Here is a 20,863-nt window from a genome sequence, read left to right as displayed (position 1 = left end):
TGAAAGCAGGTGTGAGCAAGAATGAGCCATCAGCTTTCCGGCCTTCTGGTTATGGTTTATTTTACTATTTTGTTTGTTTGGAATGTGGAAACCTTTTTACACTGGTAAGAATTGAACTCAAAATCTTACATTAGAAATCTCTACGTGGCCATTGAGTAAATAAGTAGTCCATTTTTTTAACTGAAATTTTATATTGAAATTTTTTAAGGAGCATTGATGGCTCCAAGTTCTACTATTAGGCATCTGGAACTCTCAATTTATAGTATTTTTACAGTCTACAAGAATTGACAAGATCCATATCTAATATCAATACATGACATCTTCAAGGCAGTATCACTGGTTGTTGTAATTATTGTTGTTACTGTTAGAAACATTGCCTACAAGTTAGTTCAATGCAATGAGCGATAGTTCTTATTTGCCTCTCACCATATAGGAGAAGCTTAAATTGTAGAACTTCAGTAATGATGTTCCTTAAAAGGATGCTCGGCTGAATTATCTAGAAGTAATGAGCCTTTACAAAAGGCTAGCCAGTGGAAATGAGATGAAATGCTGTTGACTCTAACCATACTCGGTAGACTTTAATGCAGACAAGGAGAAAACAGTGACAGAGAAGAAGGTCAAGCTATCAGCTTTAACAAACCAGAAGTTTTCAACCGGAGCCTGTAATCACACCCACCATGATTATTTGTTATGGAATTGTGTTAGTAAATATTTTTTCTTTGGACTGAAGAGAATCTTTTTCTCACTGGATCACTGGATCACTTGCTCTCTTTCCTTCTTCCCATCAACATCTCTCCACTTTTATGTTCTCTCTCTCTCTTCTGTTCTCTTTTTAAAGAGCATTCTCTCTCTTTCTCAAAGCCTTGTGTGTTAATTCCCTTTATTCAGTCATGAGGGGAGAAACCGTCGCTTGCATGGGAATCTCAAGCAATTGCTATTACCCGCTCTCAAAAGAAATTTTTAGGGTGCACAAATCCCTATCTGGGTTTATTGTCCTATTATGCCATGTTCGTGGGGTTTCTTTTGTTTAGCTGTAGCTGCTATGTCTGAGAATGGGTTTTGCGAGGAGTGTTTGTGGATACTGCCGCCTTTAGTTCAGATGGGTTACTATAGATTGCTCTTTTCCTGTTCTTGGTGGTTGGTTGGGATCAGAGGCTTGTGTTTTTCAAGGTAGAAATTAAAGAGAATGAGGCGACGAGTTTTTCTTTCGGTGTTCTTCTGGGCTTTCATTGTCTCTGTATTCCATGGATCTCGAGGTAAAAGAATGACTCCAGTATCTATTGTATGGATTCCTTTTGTGCTCGTGCCATCTTTTACTTTCTGAGATTCAGTGACTGACGGCTGTTCGAAATGATGTGATCATCTGTCTGAATCGATTTGTTTCTCTTTCTTCATGTCATTGAGTGTATGCGACTCTTTCTGTTTTTCCATGGTAAAAAAACTATACATACTGGATCCGATCTCCTCTTTATATTTCTCTTGTAATAGTCTTACTCTGATCATTTGCTTAGCAACTAGTGTCGAAACCCGTAATTTTGCTATTCGGTTCTGTTAATCTTTGTTATTCTTACATCAGTTCGTTCAGTAATCTTTTGTAATGGGGCTGAATTGTTTAGAGCAGTGTCTGGTTGTAAATTCTCAAAATCTTGCGAGGTTATAACTTCGTTCTGACTTAACATGCAATATCTGTTGTTTACCTGTATATCATGATCAAATTCATGAGTAATGCCGTGTGAACTCAAAAGTTTCCTAAGTCTGTTTCTGGATAGCCTGTTCTATCCTCATCCATCCCCAATTTTGATTCTTTTCGAGTGATTTGCTCAATTTGGCTGAGCCCTTCCATTAAATAGTTAAAATCATCTAATTCCTTCACTTTTTCCGATGTCCTTCTGTTCCTAACCTCCCAAGAATCTGTTTTTACCGGCTATTCATAAGTCTAAGTTAATTTGTTGTTCAAAAGAAATAAGTAAAAGTCAATTTCGTTAGTAAGATTGAGAAACCAAATGTGTGCCAATTTATAGTTTGCTTTGTACCAAATGAGATACTAGATTAGTTTTTATAGCATCTTTTTACATGGCAAGGAAGTTTGCTTCCAATCTGCCTTACATGTTCCTACTTTCCTAATGAATGATGAACTCAGTTGCATCTGCAGTCACATGCCTTGTGGAATTTCAGTTACTTGTTTCTTAGCTTCAAAATATTGTGAATAGGAAAAACTACATATTTTAAAAAAAAATTGAAAATAGTTGTGCATTCTGTTCACTTTGTTACCTTTTTCTACATTTGTATGAAGTTTTCATTTATGTAACATTTTGTCATTAAGATTGACTTATTCTTGGAGATTATTCTCAGTACTCTTTTTATTTTTGTTTGGAGCTGTCTTGCAGGGTCTTTATCACCGATCGGTGTTTTGATTCTTTCAAGGGAAATAGCACCTACATATCAAGCCAAGTCACCAATGGGCAATGCACCACTATCAATGCCAATACACAAGAGTAGTAATGATTGATTAATATGCTTTTTATGATTGCTTTTGTTTCCTCTTTTTGATTATTTTCACGTCATCCCAGAGGCATAGCTGGATTTAATGTGGTTTTATATTCAACACAGGATCAGTTTTACCGTCTCCTAGAGCATCGCCTCCAACTACAGCTGCTGATCCCCCATTTGTCCAAGGGACAATAAAGCCCTTGCCTGAAAATGCTCCTTTTCATCATTTAACAGGGCATAGGCAATCAAGGCTGATATCTCCTTCTTCTGGAAATCAAGAATCTCGTAGACATGTTGTGACAGGTATATTCCAATATATGTCTATTAACTACTTAATCTGTTGAAGTTTACTACTGCATATCCTTTTTCATGATGGTTAAGTTTGATCTTACAACCTATATAAGAAAGAAAATAAATAGTGATCAATTTCTAATTTGATATGATTTTGACACACTTTTTGTTCTAAAATTACAGCACCATATCCATCTCTGCCAAGAGAACTGCTACACACGCCACCTGTTAAACACCAAGGCCTGTACTTTAAGTCTTCTTCTCTTATCCTTCTCAACTATTGTGCGTCTGTGATGTCAACGTTATAAACTGGCATGCAAATATATCTTTAGATTGGTATATGATATAGAATAGAACTGCTCTTTTACATCCTCGTTGTACGGTGGTATGCTAAAGTTGGTTGCGTGCAGTTTCGTTTTAAATGTCTACTTCATTGTGTAACAGAAGAAGTTTCAATTGGTAGGTATCTGTGTGGGAAATAAATGCAGCTTGGCGAACTTTTGGTGCCTCTTAAATGACATGACCAGTGTGAGGAAATTGATTTTGGCCCACTGGTTTTTGTTTTGTTCCTTTCTGCTCACAAAAGTGGATACTTGTTAGTCAAATCTAATTGAATTCATGACAAAAAAGTTAATATAAGGAGTGAGGAGAAAATGTGAGAAAAGAAAAGTAATCTATCCAGTTGTCAGTTGACAAGCAGACCTCCTTAAATAAATTATTTATTTACAAAAAAAATTGTACAATAAGGAGCACTAAAGCACATAAACAATAAGCTAATATTCTTTGACTTTCTAAATATAAAACTTAAACCTAGAATGAAAACAATATGACATTCTGAATTCTACCCAATAAAAAACTGATTGCAAACAGCTTTCTCTAAACAGACTAAAGCTTCTCTTTCAACTGTAGTTCATGGGCACAACTATTCTGCTATAAATCTAGTAATTTTTTTTTTTTTTGGAGAAAATCTAAGAATATGTTTGACTGTCTGAAACTACTAAACTTACATTTGCTTGAATTATATGCATTTGGATGTGGCTGTCCTAGTGTTGAAGTTCATCTTCCCTAATTCTGACTATTCTTAACTCCTTTTTACTATAGATTATGTTTTGTTTCTGATAATTTTAGCTTTACCTCTTAATTGCAGACCTTTCTTCTCCTCCAATGTTGGAATCCGGACCCTCTTATCACCATGGGCAACATGTTGTACCAGGTGCTGCACCTTCGAAACCAATATTCAACCACTTGTCACCTTCCAAAAGATCCCCGACTCGAGCCCCCCTCTATCCCTCCTTTTTGTTGTTTTGATTTTTTTTCCGCACAAAAGGTTTATAAAAACTTTTTCCTGTCTCTTGCAGGGTTATCACCTGTAGTGACTATTGCACCTGAAACCAATGAACCACATGTTCATGTGTCTGCACCTTCTAGTCAACTTCCTCATCTTCCACATAGGAAAGTGTTTCATCGTCCTGCCTCTGCTCCTACATCATCAGTGCCATTGCACAAGCATCCAAGGATGAGAGCCATAAGTCCTGTTTCAGCACATTCGGACTCCATTCCTCCATCTTACCACACACATGGTTGGTTTTAGCTGAAATAGCTGCTAATCAAATTATATTTTCTAAGTCATACTAATTTGAATGTCCAATTAACATTTTTTTTTCATTTTTTTTTCTTTGATGTTTCAGCAACAACTCCAGTTCATTCACACCCTCAGATGGTTTCACCTAGGAAGCATAGGCAAAGTCCCCAAGGTCCTCCACCAGCAAATGAAGGTGTTTTAATGCTCTGATAGCCCAAAATTAAACAACACTGATTTGAGTTCTGTACTATATTACGTTAACTTTTGATTGAACTGCTGAATTTCAGGTCCTCTCTCACCCATGTGGTCTCCTGTTTCTCCACAGATTGAGAAAAGAATCCCTGCACCTTCACCTGTTCCATCCAGGCTAAGTATACGAGACTGGCTTCTCCTTTTTAAAAAAAAAATTATTACTAGTGTTTTTTTGTCTTTTTGTTCTGCAACTGAAGCGGTTTAACTGCATTTCTTATTTATATAGGACCCCTTAACTCTCGAACAATATCTCCTCCAGGTTCTGACCTGAAGAAGCCAAAAATACCAGTTTCACCACCTGTTCATACATTACCACCACCACCACCTAATGAAGGTAGCCCAATACCTACTTTGTGTTTGTGTTATTAGCGTAGTCACTGGTACTTGAGGAATTCCAGAGTTTCTGTAGTTTCTTTTTTTTTCTTTTCTTATGAAATCTGGAAAGATGAAGTGGCAAAAATACCTCATAATATTCTATTAAGTTGTCTATCATATCTTTGAGCTTTTTTTCATATTCATCTCCATATCTTACAAAAAGTGAAATGAAGAATACATCTATAAAGGCCATCAAGCTTAATATTTTTTTGCCTCTTTTTTTTACTTATAATGATAATCTTGCTTACATATCTGGAGATTGTCTAAATATTGAAAGGTTAGCAAGAATGATTTGAAATAGACACCATGAAATCATCTCCCAAATCCCTCCATTTATGTGATTGGTATCTGTTATTGGTGATTTTAACAGATTGATTCATTTGAGTTGCAGACTGTGCAGCTTTGACATGTTCTGATCCTCTAACGAATACCCTTCCTGGGTCACCCTGTGGCTGTGTATGGCCCATGCAAGTTGGGCTTCGCCTTAGCGTTCCGCTCTACACATTCTTCCCCTTAGTTTCTGAACTTTCCCAGGAGATTGCAGCTGGCGCTTTCATGAAACAGAGTCAGGTTAGAATAATGGGAGCAAATGCTGCTAGTCAACAGCCAGATAAGACCATTGTTCTCATCGATCTGGTTCCTCTTGGACAAATGTTTGATAACACTACAGCATTCTTGACCTATCAGAAATTCTGGCACAAGCAAGTTGCTATCAAAACCAATTTCTTTGGCAACTACGATGTGTTATATGTTCGTTATCCAGGTTAGACTTAATAGATATGTTACACACACACACACACACCCAAAGATGCTGAATCCTCTCATCTTGGTACTTTTATCCTGGACAGGACTTCCTCCTCCTCCTCCTGTGGCACCCTCAAACATTGGTATTGATGACAGTCCATACAGTGACAATGAAAATGGAAGGGCAATAAAGCCTCTAGGAGTTGACGTGAGAAAGCAAAAGAAAGGCAAACTTGCTGGTAGCCTAATTGCGATTATAGTTCTGTCATCTGCTATCATCTTTGTCTTATTCCTTGGGGCTGCTTGGCTTTTGTTTTTAAAACGTGGGCGCTCGAGCAGCCAGCCTTCACCAACTCCACGGAATTTAGTTGCTCCAGGAAAAGCACCAGGTAAGAAATATGGGGATATCTAGTAAAGCATGTAATTGTGGGCTGAGCCTGTGTCTCAGCTGCTGATTGTCCCTTGAAACCATGCACAAGGTCTCTGGTGCATATTTGATATAGCAAATGATTAAATTTTGCATTATTTTAATAATAATTCATTACTGTTTTTTTTACAATAGGTGGGGTTGGATCTACGGTTTTGGGCAGTGGACCTAGTTCTGCATCGTTTTCTTTTGGCTCTAGTATTGCCCCATATACAGGATCAGCTAAAGCATTTAGCCTGGTGGAGATTGAGAGGGCCACAGACAATTTCAATGACTCAAGAATACTTGGTGAAGGTGGTTTTGGTCTTGTTTACAGAGGAATTCTTGAAGATGGAACAAGTGTGGCTGTTAAGGTTCTCAAGAGAGATGATCAGCAGGGTAGCCGAGAGTTCTTGGCTGAGGTTGAGATGCTTGGCCGTTTGCATCATAGGAATTTGGTTAAGTTGATTGGTATTTGCACAGAAGAGCATAGCCGATGTCTGGTCTATGAACTCATCCCAAATGGCAGTGTGGAATCGCATTTGCATGGTACTGTTTTTTTTTCTTCTACTTACTAATTTTTTGTAGGAAGTTAATCTCAGTATAAATTTGTGGTCAGGTGTTGACAAGGAAACTGCACCACTGGATTGGGTGGCTCGAATGAAAATTGCTCTTGGATCAGCTCGTGGTCTGGCATACCTTCATGAGGACTCAAGTCCTCGAGTGATTCATCGGGATTTCAAGTCCAGTAATATCTTGTTAGAGTATGATTTTACTCCAAAAGTTTCTGATTTTGGATTGGCAAGAACAGCTTTGGATGAAGGGCACGAGCACATATCAACTCGTGTTATGGGAACTTTTGGGTATGAAAAGTTACTGCCTTTTTTGTCCTTCTTTAGATCCTTAGGAAAGCCAATGGTTATCTTCTAACCTGGACCACCATGTTTTCTTGAATGATAATCAAATTGTTGTTAAACTTAGGGCAACTTTCTTTGAACTAAATAACTTAGGGCTTGTCACAATGCCAGAAATAAGGTTTTTACATCCAATGGGTTTCATATTGAGAGAGAGTTTATTATTTTTAGCTCTGGATGTTGGAAAACCTTGTTGGTGGTGAAATCTGGTGAACTTTCAATCAAACCTAAATCTAGTTAACTGTTTAGTAACTGTCTACTCGTTGGATATGAAGAGGCCTTGAAGTGGCTGAGTTTTGGGCTTATAAATCCTTCCCATGTTTTCTAGTCATCTCGATTATAAGGATAAAGTCATATTGGTTTCTAGATTTTTACTTCTTTTCTAATCATGTTGGTGATGGAGCATAAAGTCATATTGGTTTCTTGGTTTTCAGCTACGTAGCTCCAGAGTATGCAATGACAGGCCATCTTCTAGTGAAGAGTGATGTTTACAGTTATGGTGTTGTCCTTCTTGAACTCCTAACAGGAAGAAAACCAGTGGACATGTCACAACCTCCAGGTCAAGAGAATCTAGTGACATGGGCCCGCCCTCTTCTCACAAGCAAGGAAGGCTTGGAGGTTATTATAGATCCAGCTCTTGGGACTGCTCTGCCATTTGATAGTGTGGCTAAAGTGGCTGCAATTGCTTCCATGTGTGTCCAACCCGAGGTTTCTCATCGTCCATTTATGGGTGAGGTTGTTCAGGCCTTAAAGCTCGTATGTAATGAGAATGAAGAGAAGAAAGAAGGATTTGACCATAGTAGCCAAGCGGATCTGTCTGGTCAAAGTGCAGAGACTGTTATTAGTAGAGGTCCAGGTCAGATTCCAGAGACTCGTTCATTTATTTTTGCAAATGATGAGTCAAGGCCCGAGGCTGAGAGGGCGCTATCAGCATCAGACATATTTAGCACCTCAACGAAATTAGTGAGACAGGGGTCAGAGTCATTTAGGAGGCATTCTAGCTCTGCCCCGTTGAGAACAGAGAGAAGCAAGCCTTGGTGGAGAAGCTTTCCAAGGGGGAGTGTGAGTGAACATGGGCTTCCCCTCAAGTTGTGGAGGAGAGGGTCAGATGGAGGGCAAAGGTGGCCGTTAGGAGTTTTCTCTTCTGACTCATGAGTTCAAGATCTCAACCATGTCTGTTTTTGGGCATGCAAGATAGGAAAGCAAGTGAACTTTTTGGATCCACAGTGCTCGCGATCGGTAAACACACATTTGTCTGTTTGAGACCAGGGAGCTAATAAAAAGACCACTGATGATATCCAACATGTTTGAGATCTCAGAACTGCCAACTCTATGATCCGGATTTTGTGTGTATAGTAGCTGGAATAACAACAGCAACTGTTGGATCATCTCAAGGCCTCATCCGTAATATTGAAGGAACATTTGGTGGGCGATCAATCAGTCTTCCTTGTTTAGTTGAAGGCAGATTTGCCACTATCAAATTCTGAGTACAGCCCTCGTTTTTTTGGTTCTCTTTTGTTCTTTTTCATTTCTCTGCAGGCATTACTAAGTTGAAGCACATTTGAACTTAATTTACGGAAATGAATCACAGTTTTAATTGAAAATGGCTTCTTTTTGCAGCACTGTTCTATTCTTCAGTGTGACATTGGATCACTAGTGTGGAATAGCTAAATTTTAAGTTATTCATTTCATGTTTAATTAATTGGGTGCAATAAAGCTTAGATGGACTCAGGTTCATATTTAATTTTTCCTATTTTAAAATATAATAAAATTGTAGATAATTAAGTGTTATGTCACATATGTAAGGTATATGCATAATCACGGAGCACGCAAATGGTCCAAACTGAAAACTGTCACAGTTTGCGTGCTCAAAATTGAATTAACATGAACAAGTAATAATAATTGTCCTATGTAATTTCTAAGCGTCAATATGTCCGAGTGGTTAAGGAGACAAGACTCGAAATCTGTTGGGCTCTGCCTGCGCCTGCGCAGGTTCGACGATTAGTAAATCACCTTTTTGGCTTAAACATCCTCGACCTTTCTGCGTCATGATTATGGACGGCAACCTGTGTCTCTCTGCTGCTCGTTCTCAGTTGATTTTAGACTTTTTAGCTTTGTTTACTATTAACTAACTGAACAGTATGAGTAAGCAGGTGACTAAGCTCATGCATCTACTGGTGCTAAGAGTGCTTGTTACATGGATTTTCCTCGTCAAGAGGATGCTAAAAGCAGAAACAGTGAGGGACGCAGGCCGGGATGCGGAGTTGGTGCAGGAGACTAATCCTTGGATTGAGAAGCAATCATTATCTGGTCAGAGCTTGCGCCATGACAAGAGGCCTTCATGGACTTCTGCAAGCAGGTGTGTTGCCCTTCGATGAGTATACCTACGATCACCTTGTATGGGACCAAGGTGGGTGGTACTACCTTCGATAAGAAGGGGCTTCGGAACACTGCTGCCAATCTTCTCTTCTCTGGCAATCCTGCTAACCTCCGTACGTTTTATTCAGGCTTCAGTGGTTCAGTTTGGGACAAGAGGTAAAACTCTTATGGAGTGATCACCAAGTGAGGTGATACTCTCATCAGGTGCAATTGGAACCCCACAGCAGCTGATGCTGAGTGGGATTGGGTCGTTGTCAGAACTCGGCAAAATGAAGATCCCAGTGGTTCTCCAGAACGAATTTGTCGGGAAGGGAATGTCAGATAATCCCATGAACTCCGTCTTCTTCCCTACCAAGAAGCCTATAGTACAGTCGCTCATCCAGGTCGTCGGAGACCAAAGCTAGGGTCCTACTCCGAAGCCTGCAGGATTCGGCCAATCTTCCGACAGCATTCAACGCAACCATGGAATCAAGTCGGCTGAGGTTAATCACTAATTGGCATTAGGACGAGGGATGTGAGGGGGGCAATCAATCAAGAAAATGTTGTCCTTGAGATTTTTTAAAGATAAGGATAGATAACTTTGATTACCCTCCATTACTTTAGTCAATATAACAGGCATTCTGGTCAAGTAATTCAACTGAAATGGCCAAACACTCTTTAACGAGACTCTTGAACTGCAAGGAATAATAAGTTGCAAAAGAGAGAAACAGGATGAATATCGATGCGAGTATCGTTTAGAATTTATTCCTTGTGCGCAAGAGAAGGTCAAAGACTAAAAACATTCCCAAGAGTGGGCACTAATGGCAAATTCCAACCTCTCTTGCTTCTATAAATAGATCTCATTTGTTCAAAGTTTCTCATGGCGGTAACAGTAGCAGCTGCTGCAAGAGCGGAGTATAATGAAAAGGAGAAGAGGGATCTTACGTGAAGAAGAGAGTCGTCACCTTTAGGTAGCCAAGGATGAATTGCCTATACCCTCTGCATGTACTTCTGGCCTGCTCCTTCTTTTTATCTCAAAGAAGTCCTGCTGTGGCTCATAGCAAGTCTCCTTGGCTAATCTAACAGGCTCTTTTCTTTCATGTAAGATCTTCTTTTCTTTTCTAGTTTTAAAATGGCTCCAGAAAATTCCTCCAGAACAAATACGAAAGCTTCTTCTCAGACTTTATCATATTTTGATCATGCCATTTACCTTCATTTAATCACTAAAAATTGATTAAAACAAGAAAGATCTCAAATAAAATTAATATGATATAAGAAGTGATGTTGTAATTTTTAAATTGAGGGCCTGAACATATTCCAAATTACCGGAATACCCTAACAAGATTCCCGAGTCTACCCGAGTCCGCGTACCTTGAATCTTGATGAGCACAGGGTATAGCCCCATAATCCAACGATCGTGAGTGGCAAAATACAGACGGCTAAGATAAATCAACGAAAATCACCACGTGGGGTCCTTTATCTCAACGGAGTTGATCGCCACAATAGGCGTGAGCATGTCTCAGCTTTGATTCATCTCATTCTCGTCTCTGTTCGCCATTGTCTTCCAAACTCTCCCCTATTTAAAACCCTAGCCCTCTTCCCCTCTTCCGTCTCCAGATTCGAATTATCGAAGATCTACCATGGCGACTTTGAAAATGGAGGTTATTTTTAGCATTTTCGTTTTCGGCCTCTATGTTTCCGCAGCCTTTGCGAGCGGCGACGCCCCTTTCATAGTCGCGAACAAGAAAGTCAGTCCCACCAGGCTCAAATCTGGAGCTGAAAAGGTCGAAGTCTCGGTCGATATCTACAATAAAGGATCGGAGTGAGTCCTCTTGAGCCTTAATTTTGTCTGAATTCCATCTAGGCGGTAGTGCTCTGATTCTCTTATGTTTATTAACCCTTGTTCTGCATTCAATTTTGGTAGTTGCTGTCAACTTTTTAATATTTTCGCCGTAAATTATTTTATTTTATACTCTCGGCTTTCTATTTGTTGCCGATAATTTATAGATTTGAATTGTGATGGAGTTGTCATGTTGGTTGCATTTCATACTAGTCTGGGTTCCATTAATCTCCTATCCCTATCTAGCTATGCTTTCAATGAACGGTTTACTCGACTCGTTCTAATTAACTGCCCAACCCGATCCCAATTATATGAGGGGTTATATCGTATTAATGACCGAAGTGAGTTTTTTTTTTTCTAGAACTTAACTCATGAATCAGTGTCAGATGTTTATTCAGTATACTAGCACTCATCCTTGTTAAGAAGTGAACCCTGGCATAAAGCAAATGGGAGAGCTGAATTGAGGATTGTTGTAGCTGTACTTAACGTAGGGGGGATAAGGTCCTGATAATTGTGATGGATCATCTACTTTGGTCGTGCTGAAGACACTTAGAGACTTTCACCTTTTTCAATAAAGGTTATGGACATGCATAATACCCCAGCCCCTTGTCATACTTGGCCCCAAGACCTCATAATAAGAAACCTCATACATGTGACCACTGAGCCAAAGGCTAGTCCTCTTTGATCTTCAAGGATCTGAAGCTGTTCTCTCTCTTTGCATTATCATTTGCTTATCGTAATATTGTTGAAGTTTCTTGTTTTCTAAGCATTTGAATTTTCGTCATTGTTTAGCAGTTTTCGGTTATGTTCTTGCAGTTATGCTCACCAATTGACATATATGTGAGTTCAGAACAATCGGATATCCTGTAGGAATTGCATAGTTGTTTTTAACAGCTTTGCAGGACTCAGTAAAAACACCTATATCACCTTTAGCTCTCATGGTTGTTTCTTCGATAGCTTGCATTGTTAAGACTGCTGACAGCATTTGGTATCTGACCTCATCAAGCTTACATGTATGACTTGAAATCCACACTCTTCCAGAGTAATATTTTTTCTTTTTCCTTATCCATTCCTCCTAGGATGTTCAATGTCCTGACTGGAATCACGAAAGGTTGTCCCTATCTCTGTCTTTTGAGCTGTCAACATCAAGATCAGTTACTTCAGCCCTGGTGGATTTTTTTGTACATGAGAGTAAAATGCTATCCATGTAAAAAAACCCATGAGTTGAGGTAGGATAAGGATAGCATTTGGCGTAGATCATTGTTGCCTTCAGTTGTAAGGACAGTAGCAATGCCAATGAAGCCTTGTACCCAATTTTTGTTGGCACTTCATTATTTTCTTGCTGGCCTGTAACTTGGGTTGTTGAACGGCAGGCCTTTCTCTGGTGACTTGGCTGAGGTAGCTTACTTCTCCAATTGAGAACCTGGTAAATGGTGAAAGGTGAAACTAATCTTTGGCTGGAAGGGTTAAAAGGTCATGTTCTACCATCATTAGGGACTTTCCATGATCTTGCTATTGGGATGCTGGAAGTGACAATGTTATTGGCATTAAAGATTTTTGTCTTGTATTTTGAGATACTTACAGCTTCTTTCTATTCTTGTTGGCACTATCACCAAGTTATGAATGGGCATATCATTGCTATGTTTTTCCAGGACTGCATATGATGTAAGCCTCAGTGATGATAGTTGGGCTCCAGATGTATTTGATGTTCTCAGTGGTAACACTTCTAAATCATGGGAAAGGCTGGATGTGTAAGTGTATCTGTACATTTTCTGTTTAAATTTTCAAAAGAAAATGATGTAGGACATTGATATTATTATTTCTGTTTGAACAATCTGTATGGTCTTCAGGGAGTCAAAGGTATCTCATTCATTCGTTCTGGAGTCAAAAGTGAAAGGTCTGTTCTATGGTGCACCTGCTGTTATCAAGTACCGGGTTCCTTCAAAGGCAGCACTCCAGGTCTCTCGATATTCTTGCTGAAATTCTTTTCCTAATTTTTTCTTTTACAAACTCTTGTTCAGATTTTTAAATCGTTGTGATTTTCATGTTTTAGGAGGCCTATTCAACTCCCATATTGCCATTAGATATCCTGGCAGAGAGATCACCAGAGAAGAAGTTTGAGATTGTAAGTTTCTTTTCTCTTTTTTTTTGAGAATCTGGTAAATCTTCTTTCTTGGTTTCTAGGAAATTTGCTAGTGCTTTTCCTGTTAGATATTTGCCTCCCAGATCTGTTTTTAAGCAATATCTGACTTCAAACTATTTTCTTGTTTCATGGGATTACAATCTGTTGCCCCACCAAACGTCTCTAGGTTAAGGTAAGCATTGCATAAATAACATTTTTTCTCAATCCAGGTTTTCTTTTTACGTCTTTATTGTTTACATGAAAAATACTCATACATAGCACCTTTGTACTTGCAGAGGCTGCTTGCAAAATATGGATCACTTGTCTCTGTGCTTTCAATTGTAACGATGTTTGTTTTCATGATCACAAGGCCACCAAAGTCTGGTGCTTTTAAAGGCAGCAAAAAGAGGCGTTGATTGTTCTACACTCAGGCAGCGACTTGCAGAACACAGGCAAAAAAAATTTTCAGTTTAGGATAGGTTTCATTTGGTAGTTGCTAGGCTCAGCGAGGCTCAATTTTTCCCTTTAATAGCAGAGTGAGTTTCCTTTGTTTTTTAACCCTGACCTCTTGATGACTCACGATGACGAAGATGTCAAAACCCTAAGAGTCACCTATTTGCAGCATCAAATTGCCCTGCCTGTTTTGAGTAATTTAATTGGCTCAATTTGCCTTATAATTCGTGAAGAATGATTGTGGATTAATGCAAGCAACGAGGGATCGGATTGTTTTTTAGTTGTTAAAATTGTCTGTCTTGTTTCTCTTTTGGTTTCCGTCTTCCGCAGGACCTTGTCATTGATATGGCTTTGAAGCGTGGCGTAACTTGCAGCTATTGAATCGAACCAGTATTTCTGAATTTGAATTTGAAGAAGCATTATCAGAATGAAATGATGTATTTGAGAGAACTGAAATGATGAAGCCTTTTTCGAATATTTTGACTAGCAGAGTCGTGTGCATACCAAAAATTTCTTCTCGAGCTCCATCGAAAGTCAATCAAAATTGGTATTGATCCCAGCCGTCCAGTTCCCGGATGGTTAGGCCCGAGGGAATAGCGATCAGTTGGGAAGATATGCCACTTGTTCGGCTAGGAAGTGGGTGCCAGACTGGCGGGTGAAATTTTGAAAAAGCAGAAAAAGGATAATGAAAAGGAGGTGTAAAGGGAATGTTTTGGACACAGAGAAAAGCTGGCAGGAGCAGATTCCTGAGCCTTAGCGCAGAGCGCCCCAAGTCTGGAGTGTGGAGAGAGTCAGGAGTGGAAGAAGCCGAGCCGCATGCGCCGTGGCAGGCTGTGCCTCTCTGTTCACGGAGAAAGGAATATGATCGTGTTCTCTTTCCTCCTTCCCTTTTCCCCAAACATCTCGTGACCACTCCCCACACTCCTCGCGTTTCGCCCGTAACCTCCGACTTGTTCCCACCCCGTCGTGGCCTGAACCATCCTGACCCAACCCACTTGGCGCTTGTCACGGGTTCATGCTCAAGGAAAATAAACAAGGACATACAATAATAGTTGCTCTGTTCATAACCTATAATATGAGGATAATTAAGAAAAAATTTAGCTCAGAAGAATTATTATTCTCTTTATGTAAATAATAAAAAAACCTTCTAAAGGCATTCGGGAAATAATGCCTTCAGGCCATCACAAGGTAACAGAAGGACTATTATATTGAAAACCCTTGATAGAATAGAATAGAACAGAACAGATCGATCTTTCGTTTATTTTGGTGTTATATCAAGTGTGAAACGTATAAAATAGATAATAAAAATAAAATTTGATACGTAATTATATCAATTATCTAATACATAACATTATTAAGAGTCTTCTTTTCCACTCTGTTCCGGTTCGTGGTCCAAGTCGGGCCTCCACATCCATTCTCTTTTTAAATTGCAAATAGGGTCCGGTCCAGTTCGGTTCAGCTACTATGGGTTAATGGGTATATAAAATACCCTTTTTAGTAAGCACAAAGGAAAGTGTTTTGTGGGTCCCATTATGGATAGGCGAAAAAAAATAAAAAATAAAAATAAATTTAAAAGGTACCGGAAAAGAAGAAGTCCTCGCTCTTTGTGGAATGCCACGAACATGTCGGAATGTTCCCCCAGTGGCTCAACCACTCTCTTCCGCCTGTGAGGAAGTTGACAACCCACTTTCCGTTTCCACGTGTAAGGGCATTTTCGTTATTTCCCTACTCTTTATAGGGATCTTTGAGAGGAATTCAAAGTTCTAGACTATCTATTCATTTAAAAGCTTTGTCCACTTCATCGTATAAGTATTACAATGGGTTTTTAGTTTATACATTAGGAGGCAAAGTATTTATTTTTAAAATGAAAAAGAATTTCTTCAATATAATCAATAATATATCCTATAATTAAATAACATATGTATTTTAAAAAATAAGCAAAAAATTCAACCGGCCACTCGCTTTTATAGTTACGAGTAATCGAAAACTAGTATTAATTCTTTCGAAATTAATGGGAGCCAAAACGGATTCAATGTATTAAGAAAATAAAAAAATACGGATTTTTAGCTCTTAAGTATAATTAGTTATTCATGTTAGATGTTTTTAAACTATGATTAACTGAACTGTAATTTTATTTTGCTTTTCAGTGGTAATTTGTCTCTTGATGTGAATTAATCCAAGTGGAGGATGGCCTAACCCCAACAGAGTCCAACTGCTCCACGTTTGTTTATATCAGATGGGTAGTTTAGTTATTTCACTTCACAAAATTTGGGTACTTGACAAAGCATCTCCTTTCACGAAAAGGTACAAGTGCAAGTTTTTCTCCTCGGCCTAAAAAGAAGATATTCATTTGTCATCTTCTCATCAACAGAATCACCCATTTGGACCAAAGTACCCTTCTAAGGATCTCATACTGAAAAATCGGGATAGTATAGTAATTTAACGCCCTTTAAATGGCAGACCAGAAAGATTAAATCCAAGTCTTTCAAACTCTTTGCGTTATCTTCTCTGCGCCTTTACACATTTATTCTCCTTTTTACCCCTGCATTTAGTAATATTCCGTCCGGGTGTCCTAAAAGGGTGCCGGCTTCTCTTCTCAGTGCTTTAAAACCAGAAGTTCTCTCTGTCTCTTTCTCTTTCTCTGTCTCTGTCTCTCTCTCTCTCTCTCTCTCTCTCTCTCTCTCTCTTTCTCTCTGCACCTCTCGGTTCCTTTTGGTTTCCATTTTGTTCGCCGCGGTTTTTCTCATTTGTTTTCTTAAGAATGACAGCGCCGAACATGGATACGATCGCTGCTTCGTTGGAGAGATCCATGCAGAACTGTTCTCTCGGCGGCGGTGACGCCGCGGACGACGAAGGAGACGGACATACCGAAGCTTTTCTGGCGGACCGGCCGAGCGCCGAGTCGACCTTGGAGCTGAATTCTCATGTCTCCCTTCCCTATCAATGGGAGCAATGCCTCGATTTAAAGGTTAACGAAAAAAGCTCTCTTTCTCCATTGCATTCCTTCTTGCAGAAGTAAGCGAAGATGTTTCTTTGGGGATTTTTATGGGTTTTTTCTTTGATTTTTTTCCATGCTTTTATTTCATAACGGTTCTATTTTTGTCTGTTTGATTGCTTGGTCTAAAGAAGGCGAAGGCTTTCATGAAAGATAAGATCTTTGCGATTTTTGGGTAATCTTCTTTTTTCTGAGAAAGTTACGGCTTTCTACAAACCTTTTTTTTTTTTCTCGGTTCCTTTGTTTAGACTCTCTTCTTGCTGGATTCTGAAATATTATAGGCAGCCATTGCTGCTGTTTCCTTTCGACGATTGCGATGATTATTGGTGGCCGCTGAGAACTTTGATCACTTTCCACGACGCCGGCGTAGTTCTTCTTTGCTTTCCTCTATTTTATGTATCGGTCTTTCTTTCCAATCATCTTGTTTTTATTTCCTTGTTTTCATCTTCCGAACTTTTCTGCTTCACTGAGTTTGGTCTCTGGATTTTATCTGATGTTGTGACCTTCTTTTCTCATTCAGAAGGTTTCTTCCTTGCAGACGGGAGAAATTTATTACATAAATTGGAGGACGGGAATCAAAGCGAAAGATGATCCGCGTACAACGGCAAACTTTGATGGCGATTATTTCACAGAAGAAGACAGTTCGGACGAGAGCGAGGACTCTTCCTTCGTTTCATCTCCGTCTTCGAGAGAAGACTACCGCTACGAAGATCAGGTTCTGGTGGTCGCCGGGTGTAAGAGCTGCTTAATGTATTTCATGCTCCCCAAAAGGGTCGAAGACTGCCCGAAATGCAATGGCTTGCTCCTGCATTTCGATCGGCCCGAAAATGGGTATTTATGAAAAGAATTTTCATTTATTCATTATATTTTTCTCTATTTGAAATCCCCCAATGAAAATGATATCATGTGTTTTCGCCATTAAAAAACCAAATGGGTTATCTGTCTTTATACTTTTTCTATCCCATCAACCATTTTCGTCCTCTCTTCCTCTCATTTTCTAAGGACGCCATTACCGCTTCAAACGAAGAGCTGTCCAAGGTCAATGAGACGGAAACCAATAAAATTGATCATGTTTACGACGTGTGTTGCGTCTGTTTAATTCTTTGTGGATTTATGCTGATTTCCACACGCATGTTGGTTTGTTAAACTGCTGGTATCGCAGAAAGAATCGTTGTTTAATCGCGTATATATTTTGTTTAAACTAAGTACACGATTCCTGCGACCAAGCTCTCTTTGACTCATTTATTATTTGCCCTGCTGATCTTTTTTAAGGAAATAAAAATGAAAATTCAAACAAGTAGTTGCAGGCTTGTAGCATGCCTTAGCTCTCAAAGAACATGCATATCAACTTGCCAGTACGTGGTCATGCCTTAGCTCTGGGAAATATCCTATTCCTACCATCGCTCAAATCCATCAACGGGATGGATCACATTATAGGCACGTTTGTGGGATTTGTTTTCGCTTTGGTTTTTATGTTTAAGATCGTGGAGAGTCTCTCTCTGTGAAAGGATTAAAAAATAAAAATTAGCAGCAGTGTGTCAGGGGTAATTTGTCTGCTCCTTCCATGGATGGCAAGCCAAGAAGGGTCTGTGGCATGTGAGGCCTGTGCAGGCCGTTTCTCCACGAGGTTCCGCGCTTTCCACTGATAAAACCAGGGCTTCATTTAGTGAAATGGAGAGCCAATTTGGGGAACAGAAGCATTCGGTATTGATAAGTAACAACCTTTTTTTAAACTACAAACGAGAAACTGAAATGAGAAGGTTTTGCCTTGATTTCAGGTGAAGTGTAAATGAAAAGTTCTCAGTTTGATCTTCTTAGTGTTTACGGTTGAGTAATTAAGGTCTGAATAATAATAAAAAAAACTGGGGGTCTGATGCAATGATTTTTCTGTTCTTTTGTATTTTTTGCTTCTGGAGAAGAAGAATAGAAGAAAGAAATAGCATTTGCTTATATGTGAGAAGGGTTGAAGGAGGAGAAAGGAGAGAAGAAAGAAATACCCTCAACAGAAACAAAAATAGGATTATTTGGATTGGATGGTTAGCAAATAGAGCGAAAAGTTGGAGGAGAGGCAGGAGAAGGCGACGTAAAAAACGAAAGATAAATGGAAAAGCAAGGAAGTCGGGTTCATCTGCTCTGGGCTGGAATATTGGAATAGCAAGAAACAGCCGGGAGAGCTGGAATTTGTGGGTGGACCCCTTAAGCGTCCGGAAATATTCGTTTCGAATTTTATCATCTGGGGGAAGAAGCTGGAAGCTCCGCTCCCGGCTACTGTGACAGGTACAAAAGGTTGCTGCTTGCAGCGGTCCCGCTGTGGGCAACCTGGAGCAGACAAAGGAACCTTTCCTTGATTGGCAGAGAGGAATCTCAGCAGAGTAGCACAGGGACGGGGAGAGAAAGGTAAGTAACACGGAGAACGAGACTCGGTTTTCCTTTCTTTTATTCCATCGCTTCTCTCTCTCTCACGTTCCGGTTTCAGAAATCAGAAATCAGAAATCGATTCTCTCTTGGCTGTTCGTCGGTTGGAGTACTTGCTTTCTGAATAGTCTCAAAGACAGGGCTTTGATCCGCCCATGGCTGACTGCACGCATGTCGAAGCTTTTATATTCCCTCTGAGAGAGAGAGAGAGAGAGAGTCTTATATATTAGTCCTTTGAATTCAAATCCTCATCATCTCCACCGTCTATTTTTTCAAGTTTCATTTTTAATTTTTTTAATTTATAATTATCATATATTCTAATTCAACATAAAACTAGAAACGCCGTAATATAAGACAAGGGTTTTCAATTTCTTTTGGAATCTACCAATGAAGTGAGAATCTTTTTAACTCTATTTTTATTCCTACCCGACCCGAAAATCCTAGGGACAAGTTCCATTTTCCACCCTGTGGGTCGAGGATGGGGTTCGAAAAAACCCCATCAGATTTCGGGTCACGTTCTTATTTTGTCAAACCCGATCCGCAGGGTTTTATTCCCATACAGTCCCTAATTTAAATTTAAACGATATATTGTTAATTAACAAAATGACGTGATTTAATATCTGGGCATTTATAGAAATGTTTTAACATCCGAGAATCCCCTCTCTCTCGCCTTCTTTCTGACAGCCGCATTTACCTTTCGGTTTTGGTTATTCCTCAGGTTTATTATACCTGTAACCGTGAAGCTTTAGCGGTCTAAACTAGCTCTATTTCAATTTGTCTTTTATATGAAAATAAAACACCAATATCCGGCATTTTTGTCTTCTCTTCCATATCGGACTTGAACTGTCGTCTGCCTCAGGTTGGCATGTCTTAGTCTAAGTTGTTGAACTAGCCGTGGTTTTGAATCTGTTATTTTGGTTGGAAAAAATTGTCTCAAAATGTCTCCCGTATGTTTGAAAGCTTCTCTAGTGAATCAGTTGCCTTGTGAAACTTTAAGGATCTTACTCTCGTTGTTTACTGAAATTTATTTATGTTCGTTTCATTTTGATTTGGTTGAAAAAGGGTGAAGAATGTTTATGATTTTTTTTGGGTTTTTGGTGCCTCTATTGAATTACATTTGTCAGTTAGTTTAGAACACTCTTTTACAATGGGAAGAATCTGTTTTTATTCCAGATTTTTTTCTTATGGGCTGTTCCGTGCTCTCTTTCATCTCTGCTACTTGTGGCAATAAGTGTGCATGCTGGGTAGTAATCAACACCGAATGTTCCCAAACCCCTGAAGGTTCAATAGTTGCTGTTTTTGGATGCGACCAGTGGTTCTTGCAGCCAGTTTCCCCTTTCATTTCTTCAATCTGTAACAATTCATATTTCACCCAATTATGGGGGCGACTCTTGTAAAGAGTTTCATGTCCTTTCCGTTTTTTCTTTCCCTGTTCGTTGAAAGACTTTCATGCCAAATTTTAGGCTTATGGGGAAGCAAAGATTGCAGGAGCTTCATGAATTACAGGAGTTGATTTGAACTCTAAACATATTTGAAGCAGGTACACAATGATAACCCACCTACGAGGACAGGGGAGTGTGTTGAATTAGAATTTAATAATTTATCCACCATACATCATCGATTAAC

General features: G+C 39.3%; 3 protein-coding genes across 4 annotated transcripts; all 3 read left to right on the top strand.

Moving 5' to 3' along the window:
- The first annotated feature begins 565 nt into the window (after positions 1-565).
- Positions 566-8,676, top strand: LOC137945469 (receptor-like serine/threonine-protein kinase ALE2). The gene is made up of 14 exons (XM_068791366.1): positions 566-1,256; positions 2,388-2,498; positions 2,611-2,793; positions 2,965-3,023; positions 3,931-3,994; positions 4,140-4,361; positions 4,470-4,556; positions 4,651-4,734; positions 4,842-4,949; positions 5,382-5,753; positions 5,839-6,123; positions 6,297-6,689; positions 6,760-7,003; positions 7,489-8,676. Exons 1-14 carry the CDS (start codon positions 1,187-1,189, stop codon positions 8,207-8,209), a joined length of 3,003 nt encoding a protein of 1,000 aa, XP_068647467.1. The 5' UTR covers positions 566-1,186; the 3' UTR covers positions 8,210-8,676.
- Positions 8,677-10,931: 2,255 nt separating this feature from the next.
- On the top strand, positions 10,932-14,117 carry LOC137945967 (uncharacterized). The gene is made up of 5 exons (XM_068792087.1): positions 10,932-11,234; positions 12,905-13,003; positions 13,103-13,211; positions 13,306-13,381; positions 13,654-14,117. The coding sequence occupies exons 1-5, from the start codon at positions 11,053-11,055 to the stop codon at positions 13,788-13,790; spliced, it is 603 nt and encodes a 200-aa protein (XP_068648188.1). The 5' UTR covers positions 10,932-11,052; the 3' UTR covers positions 13,791-14,117.
- Positions 14,118-16,494: 2,377 nt separating this feature from the next.
- LOC137946964 (protein CURLY FLAG LEAF 1-like) lies at positions 16,495-17,796 on the top strand. Of its 2 annotated transcripts, none has more exons than XM_068793253.1 (2): positions 16,495-16,795; positions 17,361-17,796. In XM_068793253.1, exons 1-2 carry the CDS (start codon positions 16,589-16,591, stop codon positions 17,661-17,663), a joined length of 510 nt encoding a protein of 169 aa, XP_068649354.1. In that variant the 5' UTR covers positions 16,495-16,588; the 3' UTR covers positions 17,664-17,796. The 2 variants fall into 2 exon arrangements, with proteins under 2 accessions (XP_068649354.1, XP_068649353.1); XM_068793252.1 differs by having other exon boundaries at positions 17,343-17,796.
- The last annotated feature ends 3,067 nt before the right edge of the window (positions 17,797-20,863 follow it).

Source organism: Aristolochia californica, unplaced genomic scaffold (genome assembly GCF_029961685.1).
Source record: "Aristolochia californica isolate CCGP_79_NKW_82.1479 unplaced genomic scaffold, dmAriCali1.0.hap1 SCAF_12, whole genome shotgun sequence".
NCBI lineage: Eukaryota > Viridiplantae > Streptophyta > Magnoliopsida > Piperales > Aristolochiaceae > Aristolochia > Aristolochia californica.
The sequence above is the reverse complement of the archived record's forward strand: the minus strand, read 5'-3'. Positions and strand labels throughout refer to the sequence as shown.

What these genes read in the sequence shown, in the direction of transcription:
- LOC137945469 (XM_068791366.1), top strand. Translation starts at nt 1,187, where the DNA reads ATGAGGCGACGAGTTTTTCTTTCGGTGTTCTTCTGGGCTTTCATTGTC. An exon ending in TGGGCAACATGTTGTACCAG is followed by an intron (nt 3,995 to 4,139) that starts GTGCTGCACCTT and finishes TGTCTCTTGCAG; the next exon opens with GGTTATCACCTGTAGTGACT. An exon ending in TCCTCCACCAGCAAATGAAG is followed by an intron (nt 4,557 to 4,650) that starts GTGTTTTAATGC and finishes GCTGAATTTCAG; the next exon opens with GTCCTCTCTCACCCATGTGG.
- LOC137945967 (XM_068792087.1), top strand. Translation starts at nt 11,053, where the DNA reads ATGGCGACTTTGAAAATGGAGGTTATTTTTAGCATTTTCGTTTTCGGC. An exon ending in ATCTACAATAAAGGATCGGA is followed by an intron (nt 11,235 to 12,904) that starts GTGAGTCCTCTT and finishes ATGTTTTTCCAG; the next exon opens with GACTGCATATGATGTAAGCC. An exon ending in CTTCAAAGGCAGCACTCCAG is followed by an intron (nt 13,212 to 13,305) that starts GTCTCTCGATAT and finishes TTCATGTTTTAG; the next exon opens with GAGGCCTATTCAACTCCCAT.
- LOC137946964 (XM_068793252.1), top strand. Translation starts at nt 16,589, where the DNA reads ATGACAGCGCCGAACATGGATACGATCGCTGCTTCGTTGGAGAGATCC. An exon ending in AGCAATGCCTCGATTTAAAG is followed by an intron (nt 16,796 to 17,342) that starts GTTAACGAAAAA and finishes TTTCTCATTCAG; the next exon opens with AAGGTTTCTTCCTTGCAGAC.